General features: G+C 33.4%; 1 protein-coding gene across 4 annotated transcripts in view; it reads right to left on the bottom strand.

Annotated features, from left to right (window-relative positions):
- The window catches only part of LOC149566172 (vacuolar ATP synthase subunit H family protein), a 62,375-nt gene extending 40,461 nt beyond the window's left edge, over window positions 1-21,914 (bottom strand). The window contains exons 1-5 of one of the 4 annotated variants that reach the window (XM_089819591.1): window positions 21,842-21,914; window positions 21,599-21,650; window positions 7,155-7,280; window positions 6,560-6,662; window positions 6,397-6,469 (exon numbers count right to left, since the gene is read on the bottom strand). In XM_089819591.1, the coding sequence (XP_089675717.1) occupies window positions 6,397-6,469; window positions 6,560-6,662; window positions 7,155-7,280; window positions 21,599-21,628 (332 nt within the window). In that variant the 5' untranslated portion in view covers window positions 21,629-21,650; window positions 21,842-21,914. Of the gene's footprint in view, window positions 1-6,396; window positions 6,470-6,559; window positions 6,663-7,154; window positions 7,281-21,598; window positions 21,651-21,724; window positions 21,809-21,841 lie in introns of those variants that run through there. The other 3 variants (XM_089819589.1, XM_089819590.1, XM_089819588.1) reach the window with 3 other exon arrangements.
- Window positions 21,915-22,961: the final 1,047 nt, after the last annotated feature.

Here is a 22,961-nt window from a genome sequence, read left to right as displayed (position 1 = left end):
TTATTATCATTAATAATTAAATGACTTGTTGAATTTTAATAATTTTTAATTGAAGATTTTATTAATTATTTTATTATTAAAATATTTTTGGAAAGTAAATTGATAATATTATAAATTGGCAAAATTGATTTTTTTTACAAACTAAGGTTTTGCTTATAGATGGTTCAATTTTATATGAAAATGATTTCTAATACTAGGGAAATTTTATTACTTTTGATAATTCGAAAAACCTTAGTAATTTTGACACTTGGGAAATGGAAAACTGAAACCTTGCTTGTAAATTGAACTTTTATGTTTTCAAACCAAATGAATTATGAAAACTACATTTGTTATATACTTGATGTGATGTATGGTTTACTGGTGTTGGTTTCGGGTTTGTCTTAGTACGTTGACTAGTTAGGGTGTTTACCAGAGCCTTGGGGGATTTTGTTCTATGGTGTTATGCATATTTTGGTCATGATCTTTTATACTTGACCATTGTGATGTATTCAAATATTTTTATGATGAGTTTTGATTAGCTGTTTGTTAGTGCTTTCCAGTATCTTGTACAGAACTGAGGTGAATGGTGTGATTTTACAGGTGTAACCTTTGAGTTTTGATCAGTTATCTTTTGATGCTTTCCAGTTGCTTGTATAGAACTGAGGTGATTATTGTAAGTTTCTTGTTGTAACTTTTGAGTTTTCGATCAGTTATTTTTTGGTGCTTTCCAATTGCTTGTATAGGAATGAGGGAAAATTCTAATTTTATGAGTTGTACTTTTCATGAGCTTAGGGTAGGTAATCTATGTGTATGTTGAGAAGTGGCTTTCAATGGACACCAGAGCCTTAAAGAGGCTGCCTAGGTAACGCATTGTAAGTTATGTTAATAAGTGATAACATTTCATTAAATGAATTTAAAATAAATTAATAAGAGTCGGTGTTTTTCCTCGGCCATGCCTCAAGTGCTAATACAGGCTAGGATAGGAGTAGAGAGGATGCTTGGTTGCGACCTTGCCTCGTAGGCATTCCTTGTCTGTACGAAAGGATACTAATGCCGAATAGAGACAATAGGGGGTCGGAGTCCAAAGAGGCTGTCAGAGTAACCTTAGAGTTGGCTCATGTGATGACACTTGCCCACTTACATAGTAGATTTCCTACATGTCTTTGTTGCCTCTAGGTTTAGATGTTATTTGTGTCTTGGTACCCTTTGAGATAGATTGCTATCAGGTTTTCCTTGACCTAGATGTTGGTAATGACTTGTGGATTGATATATGTATGGGACTTGAGATTATCTTCTCAGCATGGTGGGAGTGGGCCATTTAGGTTCCACAAGGTCGGGTGGTAGTGTTTCTTATATGATTGAGATCCTACAACTTGATGTCGTTGCTGGATGTACTTATGCAGTTGTTCCCTTCATTTTGATCTTGTATTTTTGTTGGATGGTTATATTCTATTGTACTGTACTTCATTATCAGAGATCTTATGAGATGATGTATTTATTCATGATGTATATTCTTTGAGCTTTTCATAACCTATGACTTGCACAACAGATGATTATGCATTTTGGTTATGCCAAGTGGCATCTTATGTAATTGTATATTATTTAATTGGATTCGTACTTGTGATTATTCAATGATGTGGATTTTGTTATATACCAAATTTAGTATTAATAAAACTTATATATGTGATTTAACATCATAGAACCCTTAAGAGATGTAATCTATTGATGGATTATATGTATGTTTGTGAGTTATTGCTTCCACTATGTTATCTTTTGTTGTTATAATCTTTCAAAAAAATAATGTTTGGCAAACTTAGTGAGACTTTAGGTTAATTTCTTTTGGGTTCCCTGGTGAGGTGTTACATGCTTCTGTTGATGTCTTCTACCCCTTGTACTCTGCCAGACCCAACCTCCCAAATATGGGCATTTATTTAAATTGGCTTGTATTCATTCCAATGCCATTTGAAGCCAATCAGTCATTGAATCCAAGTAATTATATATTTTCTCTAAACACCCAATTGCATGATGTGTCATCCCTTGAACTATATCCTTGTGTATTTGTCATCTTAACCTCTGATTCAACATTCTGTTATATGATGTATCCATCTGGGATATAATGTCCTATGCAATAATAGTCCAGTGTTCTCCCTATCCCTGAACCTTTCCCTCATTTGATTCTATTTTTACACTAACAGTCTAGCTCTAATACCATGTTGAATAGCACGGATCATTTTCTGCAAATGTACTAGCATTGCCATTGTAATTGATATGTTCCAAATGCAGATTTGAATCTCATATAAATATGAGAGGAGGAGAAATGTCTCATGAAGAGACGTGTCTCTAAGGTTTAATCATCATTTAATATATTAAAAATAATAATTTTTATAATATATATAGTATATACTATAATTTATATAACATGAATAAGTATATATAGGAAATGATGATTTACCAATAACAACAATGTATCTCAGCTTGAATTAATCCAACTAGAACTACAACTTTAACATACATGAATCTGAACTTAGTAATATTAGGGCCCCACAGTGACATGGCTTCCATCTTAGCTAGGTTGGGATAATGACCTCGACATCCAGAACCACAAGATTAACCAGGGCTCCATCTGCAGCAATATTAGCCAGTTTATCAGCCGCACAGTTAAGTTCCCTATAGATATGGTGAATGGTGACTTCATCAAAAAACTCAAGTAATTCTAATGCCCTGCCAAGCAACGAGTTTAATTGCAAATTTGGAATTGATATCTGCTCAAATGATTGATGATTGCAAAGTCACCTTCAATTGCGAGTATAGTGATACTCAAAATTATACAAGATATCAATCCTTCCACTAGCGCATTCAATTCTGCCAAGTTGTATGTGGCATTCCCCAAGGAAAGTGTTTTCCTGATTGCTACAATTTTGTCCCGCTGGTGAGAAATACAAAAAGTACCAGCCAGACGCGGATTTCCCAAGAAGCCCCATCGAAATATATATATATATATATATATATTACAGCTCTATTAAACACATTTTTATTTATTCTTATATATCTGTTTAATTATTTGAGTATCAAATAGTATTTTATTACTCATTTCAAATGTATTATTTTTGTATGTATATATACCCATACGTACATATATGTGTATGTATGCATATATGTACAAACCTACCCACACCCATACCCATACCCAAGGATAGAAAATTGCCACATCCACACACCTGTACCCATATCCTGTAGCACCTGTACCAGTATCAGCAACTTACTCAAAGTGTAGTATGTGGATTTGTAGCAAGACATACATTTAAACTAAAAAATTGAATTCATGTTTTTGCATTAACCTATTCTTCCATGGATACTTGCTAAATCTCTGCTTTGAACTGCACAACATAAGCATGTAGTAGTAGGAATTGTTTTTAATCAAAAAGCATAAAATATTTTACGTAGTAATGAAAAAACACATTAGCCTTTTAGCATTGGCAAAACCCAAAAAATGCTTGTACAATTTAAACAACATCAGCAAGATCCACCCAGTATAGATTGTAAAGTGTAAGCGTGTACTATCCAGTTTTAGGTTAGCTTTTATTTACTTGAGGTTGCCCTTCTAATTCAAAGAGAGATTTTGCCATGCATCTATTCCATTTAATGTCACATTAAAAGGTGCAAATTAAAATGCTATTACACTGTGTACTGTTTTGTGAATTGGTATCCACAAGTAGGTCAGGGATGCACCCTACAGAAGAGAAGACATTCGCATGGAATTGGCAGGTGCACTCAATTCATGGAGCTCCTACAATGGAGGCAGAAGAATATGTATATATTGTTAAACATTGTAAAATTTAGAATTTGTGGGTTATCCATTCAATATTATGAGTATGGACTACATTATTTGCATTACAAGGATGTTGGCACTCACATTATCTAAAAGTAAATTTGGTTCTAGCAACAAGGTGTGACCATTTGTTAGCTATTGGAAAAGTTTACTTTCAAGAAAAGATTTAAAATATATATCATTGAGTAGAATTATCAATAAACCTTGTGCCCTTGCCCATGAACTGAAAAGATAGGCAATTTCTTTGTTGGTTTGTGATTTGTGCCCAAAACCCAAAGATTTTGAATCAAAAAAGTACAGCTCTGAAACCTTTACAATATATGTATCACTTCTCGAGTGTTCATATCAGCTTTAACTTGCAAGTTCATATTAGAACAACATGACTCTATTCAGATAGCATACAAAAATTGGAAAAATAAATTCATTGTGATCATTCTTACTTAACAGCATAAAGACAGTACTACCTAATCTAATACAGCATCTCTAGAGACCACTGTAGTCCATCCTTGAGGGCCAAAACCCAAAGATTTAAGTTGTACATAGAATAAATAATAAATAGCAAGAAGTCTTTTCTTACGTTCTAGGACTTCGTAATTCTTACATACAATAAACAATATACAGCAAGAAGCAATGTGCGCTTATCCTTATGCATTATGTCTTCTGTTATCCTGAAAGGGACAAAGTAAACTGCTAGCATGAGTACCAATGTCTTGTTTCTTGTTACAAGCAAGCTTCTCCTCATAATTTGAAGAAAAGCATATCATTACAAATTGTTCCATTTTGTGTTGTCCTAAAAGGAACAAATTAAATTGCTAGCATGAGTACCAACAACATTAATGGAACAAATTAGATCTCAACCATTTTTTAAAATTATGTGGGAAAAGGAAAATTATTTAATTTCCAGTGAAAATAAAGACAAAAAGTCTATACAATAGTTCTAACAAATAAAGCATTGAAAAAAGATCCAAACTCCTTAGAATCACTTGGTTTGGAATCTAATGAAAGGAACTCATATGAAGGGCGTCAAGGACCTAGGGAACCAAATGCTCAAAGAATCTTGGAGTGACATCCATGCTCCAAAGATGAGACATGTTCCCTCAATGATTTGTTCCACTGATGCATAAAAGAATATTCTAACCTAATTGAACTGATGGAGATTAATATTAAAGATTTGATGAAAGACGAAAGGAAGCAAAAGACAATGAGGTTGACTTCCTCTAAACCATCAACTTTAATGTCGAGCTATGCTCTTCAATTCATGGTAAGCAAATTTAGTGTACTATCCCACCAGGCTACAAGTTTGAAATGTACTCAATGTGATCAACCATAAGTTCAGAGAATTGACTATACAAGGATAACGTCAGCATAGAGAATTGAGTACATGTTGAAATACAATAGGCTATGAATAATATCACCCTCAATAGAAAGAGAGACATGGCACAATGTATATGAGCTTTGAACAAAGGACACTTTGACCAAAGATGAAACGCTGGTGTGCAAAACAACTTAATGAATATCTTCATTATACAATCCTCCACCTTCAAGTACCTTATCTCAAATCCTATTTTCATTATCAACCATACTCCCATTGTCAATACGTCCATTACCAAGAGCACTTTCACTACGAGGAGCAACTCCATTGGTCATCAAACTTCCACTGTTGTGAGCAGTTCTATTAGTCATAGTCCCAATGTCAAATGCATTTCCAAAACAACTTAATGTAATGAACATCTTCATTAAATGTACCTTCACCCTTTTAATCATATTTCAATTATTGACCATACTCTAAGGATCAATCCTTCCATTGCCAAAAGCACTTCAACAATCACAGCAATTCCACTAGGAATCACACTTGGATTGTTGGGAGTATTTCCACTACAAATCATAGCTCTAGTACCAAATACACTCCAGTTGTTGACTGTACTTCTGTTCTCAAGTGTGGTCCCATTCTTCCCTATGGTCCTTTAACCAACACACTCCTCCAATTGATCATATGCATTACAACCTAGTCCCCTTAAGCATACAAAATCCATCTGGCATTGTGTGGTCTCTTATGCATGGCTTCTCTCTAATATTCTTACCATACACTAACCTAGAATATAGCCAGTTTCTGCTAAATCCATAATATAACCTTATGTAAATTCAATTCATCCCTATTTGAGCATAAATACCACTTCACTGTATGACTCCACAATATAACTCTTTGTTTCAAACTCTCAACTGCATGCCCATCAAGAATTTTTCACTAGATCATATGATCCTTGCATTCCCTTGTTGAATGGTCTTCTTCGAACAAACAGCCTTTTGTCCAGGTGTTTTTTGTATAGTTTATGCTTCCTCCTATCATCATAAGACTTACATGATAGTTAACCTTTTTTCTTTTGCAAACCTTCAAAAGGGAGAAGCTTGGCATTTACCTTTGTAAAGTAGATTAATCTAATTATATAAGCACTGAAACTCCATGTTGTTGATTTCAGTAGTAAAACAGCTATAATGGAAGTTGGCATTTACAAAATTACATACTCTCCAAACATCTCTCCAAAGAAACAATTACATAAATGCATGCATTTTCTATTTAGCATAGTTACCTCAAAAAAGGTTGATAAACATCTTCATTTGATAGTGAACTGTCATGGAAGAGTTTTGCACGCATTGGGTTTGCTGCCAAACGAATATAAAGAAACCAATAATTTAGATCCTATCTTGCATGCTATGTGGAAGAGCAAAAGATAAAATGTACCATACTTTTACCTGTAAGCATTTCATCAATAAGAGCGAGTACATATTCTAGAGTTTCTTCTTTACTAATGTCACGCAAAATGGATACAAATACTCGAATATAAGCAGGACCATCCTGTAGAAACATTTTTGTCAGCCAATGCTACAACAATCAACCAAAGACAGCTTTACTACAACTTAAATAATTAGAAAGGAGTCTTAAACACTCAAACAAAGATCATAGTAAAAGTACCTAAATGAATTCTAGACTTAAATAATGTCAAAAACCATAGAGCAGAGAATTTGAGACTTCGTAAAGATAAAAATCTTTGCAAGCATACTGAAGACATCCTCCAGCTTGCTAAGAAGAACATCTCAAACAATGCCGATGACATTCAAATCACACTTAAGTATGCAAAATTAGAGGTTTGCAAATTAAGTGATAGACTACCAACTAGAAACATAAAGAATAGCATAACCTAGCAATCCAGTACCAATAAACAGCCTAATTTCAACAATTTAGAGAGTAGAGGACATCCTGATAATTTTAAATAAAAGGATAATAAATCTATTCAAAGTATCCTACAGAGAGATTTTAACAATAGCTCAGCATTAGAGTTCCACTCACATCATCGATTAAAGCTGCTTGAACATTTTCAGGTCTGTGGTCATAGCGCCTCAACAACTGTAGACATGTCCCAGTGATCAACTTTGCAGTCATGTAAGTTTCCCATGGTATATCCCTCTTGAGAACCTAGAAAACATGAAAGGTCGATACATGTTAAATCTGGAAAAAAGGTGATAACAATGTGCGATGGCAACTTGCTTTTAGCTATATCCTTAAAAGTTATCCAAATATATTCTCAAATGACCTTATATCTCATCTCAGCAGAGTATTTCACATAACAAAAACGAGCAAAGATAGCTGCAAGAAATAAATAAAATATGCCATAAACTAGAATCTATCACCAGTAATCAATACTTACGGCCAATTGCACCCGTTAGTTCACATATAGATTCAAATTAGTCAAACCAAAAAGAATGAATGCACTAGACAGCAAATGTATAGGGAAAGAGTCATGTACAAAAATTTAAAATGGCAAACAAATGCCAACTAGTAAGAGAGAGACAATTAGAAGCCTATGTGTTCAAATGTATGACAAAACTTGTGAGGGTTTCAACTTTATTAACATATTATAATAACAGGTTATCATCATATATGGTACCCAAGCAAGATGAGCATATGTGAAAGAAACAAAGCTGGTGTATACTGGTGCATACTCTTAGAACATGCAAAAAAGAGTTATCTAAAATTTAAACCATCAAACTCTCAAAAGTAGGCCATGGGTAGATGGGGCAAAGACAAATTCCCAGAAAATTGACTCAACATCAACGATAGCCAATGGCTGTATTAACAGAAGCAGATATTTCAGAGCATATGGTGGGAATTTCCTCTACGGACTGTACAGTAAAGATTGAAAACATATACCCAACTTGTTTAGGCTGCATGGTTGCAAATCTGTCAGATTTCTTAAATTGTGTTTTGTTGCAAATCTTGAAGTGTAAAGATGGCTGAAAAGACAGAACGTCTTTGCTGATTACAACATCCCTACTTAAATTCGTGCAATAGAACCAAAGGCCTTAAAATGACTTAGTTTCAATTTCCTCCCAAACTGTGCTTCCTCTAAGGTGTTCTCCTTCACTACTTGTGTAAGTGTTATGTGCTTTTTTTAAGAAAATTTTATATAATTGCTTATAGATTGCATAATTGTAGATATGATGATGTTAATTTAAGTTATTTAGAACATCTATTAATGGATTAATGGAATTAATGGTGTAAATTCTAGCAACTAACGCTTCACCATGTATATACCTATTATGGTAAGAAGATTATGTCTAACTACCATTGTGTGTCTAAGTGGATGCAAAGGATTCAATCACCTCGAAAAAGGAAGGGAGACCATCATCATGGAGAGGGCCAAAGACATGGGAAGAGATCAAAGTTGTCATCATTACCAAGGACCCTTGAGATAAGTAACCTTTTAAGGTTTGTTTAATTACCCTAGAGTCATAGAGTCAAGCTAGAGTCATATAATGGGCTCAACATCAAAGATTAGCCAATGGCTGTATTTACAGCAGCAGATATTTCAGAGCATGTGGTGGAAGTTTCCTCGACATACTGTACAACGAAGATTGAAAGCATATACCCAGCTTTGTGAAGGTTGCATGGTTGTTTTCAGTAAATTGCAAAAGTGACCAAACAGTGAACTTTTTCACAATAATGGTAAAGTGACCATACAGTGGGCTTGTTCTCAATAATCAATGGAAAGAGTCACCAATTGGTGAACTTAGTTTTTTCTTTTCTTCTTTCCTACCCATGCCAAGTGTCATTTCTTTTGTTATACCCTTCATTTTCCAATATGGGACCCTTTAAACCTTGGTGTCAAGAACCACAAGGTCATGATTTAGTCATCACACTATGCCATTGCCAGTGAATATTGGACCCATATTTTACATTGGGATTCAACTTCATTATTTTCCTGTGTTACTTTTCCCAACTCCATTAGTTACTTTTCAAGTTCACCAATTGGCCATATTTGTTGATTTAAACAATGAGTGTTACAAATGTGGTTGTCATTGCACCAAAAAATCGACCTATTAATGCCTAATACAATTACTAGTATTATAGAATCCACAAGAGATGGTTAGTCCCATCTCACGAACCTCAATGGAAGCTAACCGTTTTGCCAACAATCTCCCCTTCAATGATACCCGAGGGGATTTGAACTTGTGAACAACTTGTGATACCACTTAATAAAGTGTGGCTATTGTTGCACCAAAAGATCAACTTGTCAATGCCCCATAAAACCACTATACCTATAGATTCCAAAGCAGCTGGTTAGTCCCTTGTCACAAACCTCGGGACAGTGCTGACCATTTTGCCAACAATAAGTAGGCTCCTTTTAACTTCCGTTAGCACATGTATCAATGGACATGTGATGAGAACTTTTATAATTTAAATATTTTTTACTCATAACATCACAACATTGACTCCTCAAGTTTGTTTCAATTTTCAACCAATCATGTTAGGCCTGCAGAATTAATAGCTTCTTGGCATGTCCCTTTTTCAACAATCTCATAAAAGGTTGTTCACCCTTGAAAGTGTCATTTGACACCTGTCAAGAAGTTATTGTTGTTGAGGATAAAAAATGTAAATTCCTTAGTTACCGATTCGGGCACGTGAATCGGATCCGTGGATTCGTGATTTTTTTTTTTTTTCCCGATTAGGATTCGTGGAGGATTCATAAATTAAAAAAAAAAATATATATATATATATATATATATATATATATATATATATATATATATATATATATATATATATATATATTACTGATCTTGCCCAAGCCCCAACTAGTAACAGATATATATATATTTATTTGTTTCTCTCATTTATTAGTATATATAATGCATAAAAAGGTCATTTTAGCACTAGAAAGCAAAAATATATATTTAAAAAAGTCATATTAAATAACTTAGACTCACTTAAACCTGTCGATCCTTGAGGATTCATGCTGGATCCTTGAGGATTCGTGCCTGGATTCATGCAGATCCGGGCAAGATCCTTGTTTTACAATCCGGATTCATGGCCCACGAATCCTGACGAATCCACTGTGTAAAACAAGGATCCTGCCCAGATCTGCACGAATCTGGATCCGGATCGGACCCGAATCCGGATCCGGCCTCTAGGGCACGAATCCGGTAACTAAGGTAAATTCAGTCATGCGGAAAATTGTTGTGTGAAAATACCACCCAACCCGTGCCAAGGACCTAGCAAAGGTCAAGGATCAAGATTGCTACCTAGTGCATGCCAAGGAGCTGTCATAGCTTAGTAAACAAGGTTGTTGCCTGACATGTGCCCAAAAGCTACTGAAGATCAATGATTGAGATCTCTCCTTGACACGTGCTAAAAAGCTATTGAGATTATGGATTGAAATTGTGGCTTGATGAATGCCAAGTTGAAAGGAATAAGAAACTGTGAAACTCCACTAGAAAAAAATTGTAAGGCCTACAAGGCCAACCTATGATGTAGCGTGTAGGGTTCAATTTTAAGCCTTGGCACCATTTTCTATTTTGATATTTTGGGTGAGATAAAACTAGATAAACATTTCATCGTAAGCATCCAAATTATGTTATAATATCATATGGGAACTTTGTGTTCAACTGATCTTTTGTGAGTGAAAATCAATGCTATGATCAATGGATGGCACCCCACTGATTGTTGGACTTAGAGGATTCGAAAATCCTTTGGTTCTTATGGATATTCTCACTCAAGGAGTGCATTGAAATTTACGTTACAATACAATTTAGTCTTTCTATAAGTGCATCATTTGTTTCAATGTTATAATGAGTATCATAAAAGTACTTTTGTTGTAGAGATCTGATCGTGATTAATATTAATTACTGTTGGGTTTGATTCATTGTATGCAATTCATGTGTTGATTACCTACTTAATCCATGTTGTTTTAATATGATTGTTGTTGTTTGGAATCAGTTGGGTTAAGTTGCTTGTTTATGTTTCAAATCTGGTAAAGATTGTTGTTTGTTGCAAATCTGTTAGATTTCTTAAACTGTTTTTTGTTGCAAATATGATGTCTAAAGATGGCTGAAAAGACAAAACTTCCTTGTTGATTACAACATCCCTACTTAAATTCCTGCAGTAGAACCAAGGCCTTAATATGACTTAGTTTCAATTTCCTCCCAAATTGTGATTCCTCTAAGGTGTTCTCCTTCACTACTTGTGTCAGTATTACATCCTTTTATCAAAAACTTTTTACATAATTGCTTATAAATTGTGTAGTTGTAAACTTGTAGATGTGAAGATGTTATTTGAAGTTATTTAGAACATCTATTGATGGATTAATGGAATTAGTGGTGTAAATTCTAGCAACTAACGCTTCACCATATAGATACCTAGTCTGGTAAGAAGATTATGTCTAACTACCTTTGTGTGTCTTAGTGGATCTGAGGGATTCAATCATCTTGAAAAAGGAAGGGAGACTATCATCATGGAGAGGGCCACAGACATGGGAAGAGATCAAAGTTGCCATCATTGCCAAGGATCCTTGAGATAAGTAACATTTTAGGGTTTGTTCAATTACCCTAGAGTCATAGAGTCAAGCTAGTGTTATATTGTAATTGTTAATTTCCAATCAACCAAATTGTCATGAACCCAAACCCAATATCAGAAGAATAGACAACAAAATATGAAATTGTCTTGCTACAGTAAGACTTCACAATGTCAATCCACAAATTATCGCAACATCACCGATGGTCAAGAGCCAGTGATGGCATATGAGTGATTGGGAAATACATATCATCAACAGCTGATATATAATATTATTATCAACTGGTTAAATTAGATCATGCAAGAATGAAAACTTAGTCAATCATCACTGAGGAAGATCAACCACACGTGCAGACTCGGGAATATTGATACAAGAATAACTAGCGACCGCAACAATAATTAAAAACTTAATTAGCAGTATAGATATTGACTAAAAGGAATCGGTTAAGGCATATGGAAAATCTAAATGGAGAACATAATTCCTGGTGTGTGTGTTTGATGTTAGACTGAATATGTATAAATACTTAATATCATATCACTGAAATTCATGCAAAATCTAAATGGAGAAGAGTCATTTAAAATATTCATTATGCAATACTTATTTCATATGATCCTACTACCAATATATCACGTCTGAAATTATTGTTAAAATCTGTTCTTGATGTCTTCCTTTCTTCTTTGCTGATGATGCCTATTTGAGATGTGTTTGTCTTTCAATTTACATTCCTTGTTTGATAGGAAAGGATATTATTACTATTTCAGAAAGGGGACAGTACAGACCATTAAGGAGGATATTAAGATAATATTGTAATATTGATATAATGTTCATCTTAATTGGTACTTAGAAACTTACTTTTATGTCTATCATCATTAGATTTGAAGAGTTTCCTTCCTGTCTACTGTGTTTCCATTCTCAATCGTTATCCTTATGGAAAGATCATCTTGTATTCTCTATTTAAGGAGCCTCTACTTCCTTTATTGAATATCTCAATCAATTATCGTTTCAATTTTATTACTGTCTGGGGACTGATTTGTAGTTGAAATTCAAAACCACAGGTTCAGGTTTTTCAGTAATGTACTTTCATATTTCTGAGCATCGTTGAGGACAGCAACAGAAAGGACATGTTTATTAGGCCTAACAGCACTCTATTGAAAGCTTGACAAGGTCAGCTAGGGCTTGAAAATAATTTCTAAAGAATTTTGTACCTAAATCTGCTTTATTATTCTTTATCTCAGAAACATAAGAGAAAAATCATTATGTTCATTTCTGGACTTTCTAGGTGTTAAAGTTTGTAGCTGCGATAGAGATCTTTACCTCTTGAAATCTGAACGTTATTACCGTTATTGTCATCTTCAGCTGAAAAGGACACTTAAGTTTAATTTGTAATATTAAATGAAAATGACATATGTCATTCACATGCATTGAGGCATAAATATTCGAAGACTTATAATCAATTATAGGAGTTCTGAGAATCTCAAGAGACCTTCAGTTATAATGTGCAGAGTCTCTCGTACTGTTATATATTCGCATCAAGAAAAGGATAAAGTACAGTTGAACTTTTATGATTAATAAAATGATATTTTGTTGTGTGGCTGGGTATTTCCCTTCATTCTAGAAGGGTTTCCTAGGATATTTCCGGTGCTTATTGTTTTTGTTTTGGCTCTTTTCTTATTGTTCTTTATCTTCATCAATTGTTGAGCTCTAGATTTAACATGGTATCAAAGCTAGGTTCTGTCAAGAAAGGAGCTTTCTCATAGCATCTTCAAGAGGACTATGATCTTATTGTATTGAATGAAGCAAGCTATCAAACTATTCAATAGTTACTCCTCCCTGTTTTTTGTGTGGTTTGAAATGTCGTCTGCATCACTCCAATTGCGGCCCGATTGCAATCAGATCAATTGTGGTCTTCAGGTCACCTAGTGTGATGATTTGTTTTTATTGCCGTCAGTTATTGTCTCTCTTTTTTTTCGGCTTTTTCTTTGTATCCTTCGAAAGATGGAGGACTCTCCTCTCTTTCTTGTTGGGTTATTTATCATTCTTGTTTATTTAAGGATACTGGTTGTTCAGTAGAGCTGTTGGTTTCAATTTCAGTATTGCATCATTTGAGATTAATTCTTGGCCTCGTTGTAACCACCGATTCCTCTTCTCCTTCGTCAACTTGTCTTTGTTGACTGTGTCGTTATTTTGTTTGGTATTCTGAAATGCATACCATGACTTCTTCCTTGCGATTGTTTTGGTCTTGCTGTAATATTAAAGGCTTAGCTATGAGTCTTACAAATCTTTTCATGTTGAGTGATTCCATGAATATGACTCATTGTTATAGGTTTTCATGTTGAGTGATTCCATGAATATGAGTAATTGTTATAGGTTTTCATGTTGAGTGATTCCATGAATATGACTCATTGTTACAAGTGTTCATGTTGAGTGATTCCATGAATATGACTCATTGTTACAGGTGTTCATGTTGAGTAACTCCATGAATTATGTTTTGAATTCGTCTAACCAGAGTTTATCATTGACATTTTTTTGGTTGCAGCTTTATGTGACTGTTCAGCTAAAGATCTCTCTCTTGCTAAAAGGGAGTTAAATTTTATAGCTACAATAGAGATCTTTATCTCTCGAAATCTGGACATTACTACCGTTATTGTCATCTTCAGCTGAAAAGGACACTTAAGTTTAATTTGTAGGATTAAATAAAAATGGCATATGTCATTCACATGCATTGAGGCATGAATATTCAAAGAGTTATAATTAATTATAGGAGTTAAGAGAATCTCAAGAGACCTTTAGTTATAATATGAAGAGTCTCCCCTATGTTATATATTCGCATCAAGCAAAGGATATTGTACGCTTGAACTTTTATGATTAATGAAATGATATTTTGTTGTGTGGCTAGGTTTTTCCCTTCATTCTAGAAGGGTTTTCCCAAGATATTTCTGGTGTTTATTGTTTCTGTTTTGGCTCTTTTCTTATTGTTCTTTATCTTCATCAATTGTTGGGCTCTAGATTTAACACTAGGAAAAAATAAAGGAATTTATGCGTTACCGAGTTTGCACACATAAGCACAGAATCGGGTACGGTTATGCACCCAGTTCAAGTGTATCTGTGGATTTGTATTGGGTGCACACCAAGTACACGCCCAACAATGTGGGTGCACCAGGATTTGCACACCTGCAAACCCATGTGGACACAATGTAAGAACCTGGGTGCACCAAGCACAAACCTTGGCACACCCGAATGGCCCCACAGCCCAGCTTTGAAAAAGCAGGCCCAAAGTTTAATAAAATATAATTATTATTGTTTTATTCCTACCCTAAAACAGCCCAATGTGAGGCCTTCAAACACGCTTACATAGATGCAAGTGTAATATAGGAACAAATATTAGAGTAATTGTGAACTAAGTACATAAGAGATACTAGGTGGCATAGAAACCTTAAATCTCAAGCATCAAGCAGTTTGTAAAATACTATGCTAGTTCTGATCCAAAAAATTGCCATTTAAGTAGTCTCTTTGATGGCATGAATGCACAGTTTCAGAGTTCATCGGTTGTGACATTGGTTTAACTATAATATGTGATTAGGCAGATTTCTTTGCTCAAAAATAAAGAGAAACATATACTGGATGAACAAAAAAGATTTGTAATTGCACATTAATTGAAATGACAATGTTCCTTTTTAATATGCAAGAGCTGATAAAATTCTACAAGAAAAGTGATTAAAAATTTTGACCTTTCATTACATGTACCAATTTGTAAATGATTTTTTCAGTGCTCAGAAATACACGGCAGCATATAGGCACTGCATTAAATCATTTATGTTGCTCAGAATTACTGCCATGTCTAGCAATCAAGATTACCAAGACTGGAGTATTTAACATATATGTATAAATATATATATAATAATATATATAGTCACACACACACACATACCCATATGCAACCAAACCCCTAAAAAAATGATGCGCTTTTAAAAAATAATTGTGCCTAGTTCTAAAAATATTATTGTTTTTCTATTATCCCTATTTAAGGATATTAAAAACTCAACCTACCACCTTATAATTAGAATTGGCATATAATTGTTTTGAAACAATAACCATCCTTAATTGCTCTGCACAGAATTGCATCCAATGAAGAAGTCTTAGAAGTTGAGATCCTTCAAAATATTTTAAATCTTACTGACAACCCTTGTATATGAAACAGCCAGAAATCATAATCTGCTACATAAGCAGTGCTAATAGAGAAAATTCAGAGTGAGTCAATTGCTCCAACTTTAACCATTACATCCTTAGTCCATTAGATGGAATGGATTATGGAGTGGCCTAATTGTGGCATCCCTAAACCTAGACTTGGTCAATTTACTATGTTTAATAATATAACAGTTAACCTAACAGGTATCACTAGGTCAACATACCAAAACTATGCTATAAATTGGAGGTAGTGGTTGAGTATTCGGTATCTACTGTCACTTCTACAAATTTTGTTTTCATTGTAAGGTTGTGCAGGATCAACCCCTCAATAAGGCTCACATTCCTATTCAAGATACTGTCATTCATTCACTTGTATAATCATATATCACGGATCTGTTCTATTCAGCTGTTATTTGCAAAATGTTGTTGCGATTGCGTACAGGCTTTTTGTTCAATCTTTTGGAATCTGTAGTGTCTAGACCTCCTATCAAGCACTGTTGTGACCCATTAGTCTGTATGCACTCTTATAAACATGTTTTTGGGATTTCTTTCACTGGAATGCGATTGTTATTGTGCTAATCTGCTGCAGTCAACTTGTCTTTGATGTCTTGAAATGTAATTGGGGGTGCTAAGAGTAGGGCAATGTTGTATAAATGTCTGGACATCGGGCAACTTCTGCAAGATTCCATGATGGCCTCTTTTAGGCCGTACACCTATAAATACCAGCAGGGAGATAGATATAAGAGGAGAAACTGGCTCTTCAAGATTTTTCGTCCACACTGAGTTTCTTGAAGTCATTTCATGGGGTACTAGTACTTGTCATCATATGTTTGCCCTTTAATTCACTAGATCATCTGCCTTTAAAAAATGCACACTTAAACAAATCATAAATTGGATCTGTGATATCCCTTCAAAATAAAACCCATATAATTAGATAACAAATAACTAAAATAATAATGAAATATTATAATATTAAATTTACTATATTCATTGCATGACATATTAATATGAAATACGAGAATTAAATATTATATAATATTTAGATAAATAATCTAAATATATAAAGTAGAAATATTCTAAGTAGTAATATTAACATTAATTTGATATATTCTATATTACTAATATAATATATGTTATTAATATATAATTATTTACATAATTATATTATCAAATATAATATAAATATTATTTACAAAAAGTCATGACTCTTAGAATGAACAAGTATATATACAAAATAAAGAAACTTTGAAAAATAATCATTGAATATGGAGAAATATAAATCTTTGGTCTGTAAAAGCAGAATGGCAAAAATCTATAATGAATAATTTAAGGTCCCAGTAGGGGGCATTACAATTGGTATAGAGCTGGTTTCCTGCCAGCCTGTGAGATTTATCAAAGACCATTAAATTACCAATCACATGCGAGAAAAGATCAATAAAAATGGGGTCTCAACATAAATTTGCAGATGAAGATGTATAATTTTTATATAGAACCATCCAAACAGTAGCATTCTCCACATCCGAATTCCAATAAAGCATTAAAGTCATACCATTGCAGATAATGATCAACATTAGAACAGTCACAATAACATGATAGAATTGTGGTTGAGCAAGCTTCACCACAATCAATAAAAAAAGATCATAGTCATCTTTAGCAACTAAATCTATCAACCCCATGGCGAAGATTGATGGTGGAATTTACAGTAAAAGAAACAGTGATTAATAATGCAGATTGAATCATCACAAACATATCGATTGAGGTGAAGGATGAAGATCCATTTCCAATTGCAGATGAATCTTCTTGGAGAATTTGAAGTTCTTGAGCTATGTGGAAACAACAGAATAATAGGATTTTTGAAGAGGAAAGGGTGTGGAATATTAATTTATCGAGCTTTGCTAAAGTTTCAAGTCTGCCAATTATTATAAGTCCTTGGCAGAACATTATAATTCCAAGGCAATAGTTTTGCGTCAAAATAAGGTTTAACTATTGATTATCGAACAATCACAACTTATATTGTATTGCTGTGAATGAAAGAATTTAATTAATTGTCCAGAGGAGCTTTAGAAATATAGTTTTATATGCAATTCCTTTGGAAATATTTTACATATATTTGTGCAATGAAATAGTAAATTCAGTTACAAATTTGTGATTTAATTTTTGGGTTGATAAACTTAAAGTCTTTTTTTTTTAAAAGGGTGGATATAATATTTGTTATTGGGTTTACTAAGTCAGCAGCTCATGGAGAATCAACGTCCCTAAATATTGTTCACATGTATGATCAAATATCAATAAGTAAGGAGAAGAGACCATTTTTATGAAAAGATGGTAATAAATATCCTTTTGACAGTTAGCATCAAAGTAAAGAAAATGTTTATTATAAACACTAATTGTAAGGAGACTACACATCTGCTATTTGTAATAATGAAGTGATGAGATTTGTGTAAAGAGACAATAATATGCAGATTGAGTGTCTTGACTCCGGCAAGCATCAATGGAAGATAATGACTTGTATGTAAGATCAATAATTAAAATGGCATTGACAGCAATCAATTATCTTACCTTGGGAAGACTAAGAGCTGGTGCGATTAAGCATGGAAGAACAGATCAGCAATTAGTGATGAAAGAGAGTGATGCTTACTATATCTATATGTAGAGATTGGAGCTAGTTATTGATAAGATTACTTATCTTTATGAAGGGACATAAGTCACATTTTATAAATTTCTGGACATCAAGCAAATTCTGCAAGATGTCCATGATGACCTCTTTTAGGCCGTACACCTATAAATACCAGCAGGGAGATAGTTATAAGAGGAGAAACTGGCTCTTCAAGATTTTTCATCCACACTGAATTTCTCGAAGTCATTTCATGGGTTACTAGTACTTGTCATCATATGTTTGCTCTTTAATTCACTAGATCATCATCCTTTAAAAAATGCACACTTAAACAAATCATAAATTGGGGCTTTAAGGAGTAAGGAGTCTTCTCTAGCATATTTTACTTCAAACAGCAAGTATGACAGTCAAGAGTCGATTGGAATAGTAACTGTCCATGTTTGTGATGCAAAGCATGCAACATCCAACCTGTTTATGGATCATTAGGTCATGGAGGTTATAAAGAAACAAAGGGTGGAAAAGCTAATTGATCTTGGTAGAACTCATAACTTCATTAAGATCAAGGTAGCAACAAACCTGGACTGAATTGTGTATCAAGTAAAGGTACTGCCAGTTGTTAAAGAATGTGTTGTGCATTAAAATACAAATGGAAGATTATTTGTTAAATAGCCTATATTTCCATTGCTATGGACAAGAAAGATTTGGTCTTAAGGATCCAAAATTGTTCCTTCAATCATAATAAAGATGAACTTCCATAAGTTCTTCATGCAATTTCATCCAAAAGGTAAAACATTTGAACCCAAGAGAATTAAGCAAAGTTACCACAAATTGTTAATTTCCATCCAAGCAAAAACTGCTCAAAACAGGATCTTTGATATTTGTGGCACAATTATTTCAGTTGTCAGTGTTTGAAACTTGCAACTTGATAAAACTCAGCAGATGCAATTTTGACATGGACTTGGTGACACACAAAATTCAGAAAATTAAAAAAATGCCAAATATAAATATTAGATACCTCGCATAATTAGGTACATGTTATAAAGGCCTGTTATCTGCCTACAAGCAGTTTGACATCATCTACGATTTGGTTCTCACAATGAACTGAAATCATCACTCATCATAGAATAATAGGTGCTATAAGTGCAAAACAACCTCATAGAAATTTCCATAAATTCCATCTAAACCATTTTGAAGCCCTTAGTGCATTGGATTCCTATTTTCATGAGTTTACTGCACAAATTTCTTCTGTCCCTCACCACAAAGAGTAGCAAGAATGGTTTTGAAGTAGATTGGGTAGAAGAGACAAGAATAGAATGTCATTAGATAATACTCAGCAATGATAAATTTGTATCCAAGGGTGACCCTCTATGGCATAACAATAAGCTGTATCTTTGCAAGTGATCTTGTCTCAAGAATAAGGTTTTGGTGGAGTTTCGTGCATCCTCAATTGGTGGATACTCAAAGTCAACACAAAACATATCACGGGACCAAGCAAAATTTATTTTAGGAATGTTTTAAAGGTGACGTACAGAAATCAGAGCCAAAATATTAGGTATATGTAGAAAACAAGATTGAGACAATCAAGACTCCAGGTGTCTTGCAGCGTTTATCCATTCCTAACAAACTAGTAACCTATTTTCATGATATACATAAACAGGTTGCCAAAATTTTAAAAAAAAGGAATTAGAGTCATGGTAGATAGGCTCACAAAATATCAATTTGTGTACATTATTTCACCCATGTACAAGCACAGTTCCCACAGCCCTTGTGGAGATAGTTGAAAAGATAAAGAATAGTCCAAAATTTATGCTAAGTGACCATAATCCCACCTTCACCAGTGATTTTTTGACTAATTTGTTCTCTTGTTTAAGCACTCAGTTAGCTCATAGCTCTTCTAACCAGCCCCAATCTTATGGCCAAACTGACAGTCTTAGAAAATGCTTCAAGGAACACCTTCATTGCCTAGATTTGGGTAAATGATCACAGTGTACTAAATGATTACCACTAGCAGAATGGTGGTATTACAATTCCTTCCACATACTTCCACCAAAATATCCCCATTTATGACACTTCCTCTTTGAAAGCAATAAACCAATAGAAAGTAGCAAGTACTCACTTGTCTCAAAAGGAACCTTGCAAAGGCATAATATACGAAAATATAGGCTGATCAGCATGAGTGCAAGAGACACTCAAGTAGGTCATAGATTCTTTTTGGTTCTTTCTGAGGCTAAATTGCAGAAGTAGATGTCCTTGAAGCAACAAATGAAGGACATCTGATTGCCACCCGAGTATTATGGTCATTGTTAAGTTGTATACGGTAAGGGCAACATTGCATAGAAAAAAGAATTCCCTTAGCCTATAATTATACACCCAATCTTTTCTGCATCTAATTTTTAGAAAATTATTTAGAATAAGATTAAGTCCAAGCAAAGTTACCTAAGCTAGATCGAGAATCAATTGTAATCAAAAACATTAGTATACCAGTTATTTGAAAAGTGGAAACATGTATTGGTATTGGCATTGGCATGCATAACTTTGGACTTGGTAAATTGATAGTTACCATATTTAATAGTTATAAGAGCAGCCAGCCTGATTGTGATAATGGGATTCCCGTAATTTTATTATACTATAAGTAGGAGTTAGAGGCATCATATCTACGAATTTTATTGCCATCGTCAAGCTGTGAGATTGCCCCCTCAAAGTGGCTGAATTTAAGATTCAATATTGTTACTCATTTCACATATACCGTGTGGATCTACCATGTTCTGCTCTTATTGGCAAGGTATTGCTGTTATGCTGTTCATGCATCATACTTCTTTTCACACGAATGCCGTTATTCAGTTTGTTCAATCCAATAATTTCATTGCATTCACCTCCCAAGAAATTGGCACATAAACAACCTTATAATCCGATTCTTCGCGTAGATAGAGTGAGAACAATTATATATTTCAAGGGAACAATAGAACACAGACTCTGCCAGAAGATCAGAGTAAAAATGACTGAACCGATATTAAATAACATATCTACGACCCTGAGGAACGAACACTATCACAAATAGAGTGAAAGTTTGCCTTGACATATATTTTAAAGCACAACCATAATCTGAGTAAATATTTGCACAAAACGAAAATATATTCGCCCCACCTGCTCTGTTGTAAGTTCTGCCTGCTCCATATCTCAGATCAGATCAGACCACCTGCAAAGCAAATATTTCGAATTACGAATCATGCCCAAATCAAATTCGAGATAGTTTAAACGTTTCTGTAGCACCTTTATACCCAAAACATATAGATTTGAATTGATTTGCTTGATAAAATTACTTCGTGTAAATTTCTGGCTTTGGCCAGCGACTCTGTTTGTCCAACCAGTATCTGGCTTTTTATATACCCAAATAGATGTTTGATCCAGGGCAATTAACCGTATCTCTCAATCCGAATCAATAGTCACATGTTGCTTAGTTGTACAGAAAGTCCAATTCAAGGGTGCATGCAGTTTACACCCAAGAGTTACATGGGTGTTTTGGCTTCCATTTAAATTTTATTTTTAGTCAGTTATGGGGAATTATGTCTAGATATTTTTATTTTTATTTATTGTTCTATGGTAAAAATTAATATTTAGAGGAAGTGTAATAATTACTGTTGATATTAATATATATGTTAAATAATATATTAGAGAGTATATTAATATATATGTTAAATAATATATTAGAGAGTATAATAGATTATAATAGATATAATAAAAAAATTTATCTAAAAAATTTCATTGATTTCCATTATAAAATGATTAAAACTTAATTTACTACATTAATGATTAAAGCTTAATTTATTACATTTAAAAATATTTATATTTGAAAGTATAAATACACTAGTATAGATATATTAAAAATTCCTATCTAAAGAATTTCCATTATGAAATGATTAAAACTTAATTTACTACTCTTAAAAATATTTATATTTTTGTATATTTTCATTTATTTATATTGCACTCACTTAAGTTTTTTTTTTTTTTTTTTTCCTAAAAACTATTTTTAAATAAATTTTAAAATATTTATTTTTCATATTTCCATTTATTTATATTGCGTTCACTTAAGTTGTTTTTTTTAATCTCTAAAAAATAATTATTTATATGTCTGAAATTTATAATTTAGCAAATGTTTTATGTAAATTTTACTAAATTATTTTTTTAAATATCTTTTTTTAATAATATATATTATGATTTTCACATGTAAATGGTTGTCAAATTTAAGATAAGTATTAATATTAACACACTCACACCATCTCACTCCACCCTTTATGCTATTGTACTATGAATATTAAAGAAAAGGTGAGAATAAATTATAGTAAGTTTCTTAGAATTATTTATTCTACATTGTAGGTTTTCTACAATTTAAGGAGACAATTAACTTATGAAATAGATTACATTGAGTATATTCGATCTTGATCAAGTCTTTTAAAATCAAAATTAGGATTATAATTTGGTTAGGCTTATGTTTATAATTAATAATTAC

The sequence above is a fragment of the Cupressus sempervirens genome, chromosome 3, assembly GCF_028749045.1.
Source record: "Cupressus sempervirens isolate cs-2001-9-10 chromosome 3, ASM2874904v1, whole genome shotgun sequence".
NCBI classification, from domain to species: domain Eukaryota; kingdom Viridiplantae; phylum Streptophyta; class Pinopsida; order Cupressales; family Cupressaceae; genus Cupressus; species Cupressus sempervirens.
Note: the sequence above shows the minus strand (reverse complement) of the source record. Positions and strands in the feature narration are given on the sequence as shown.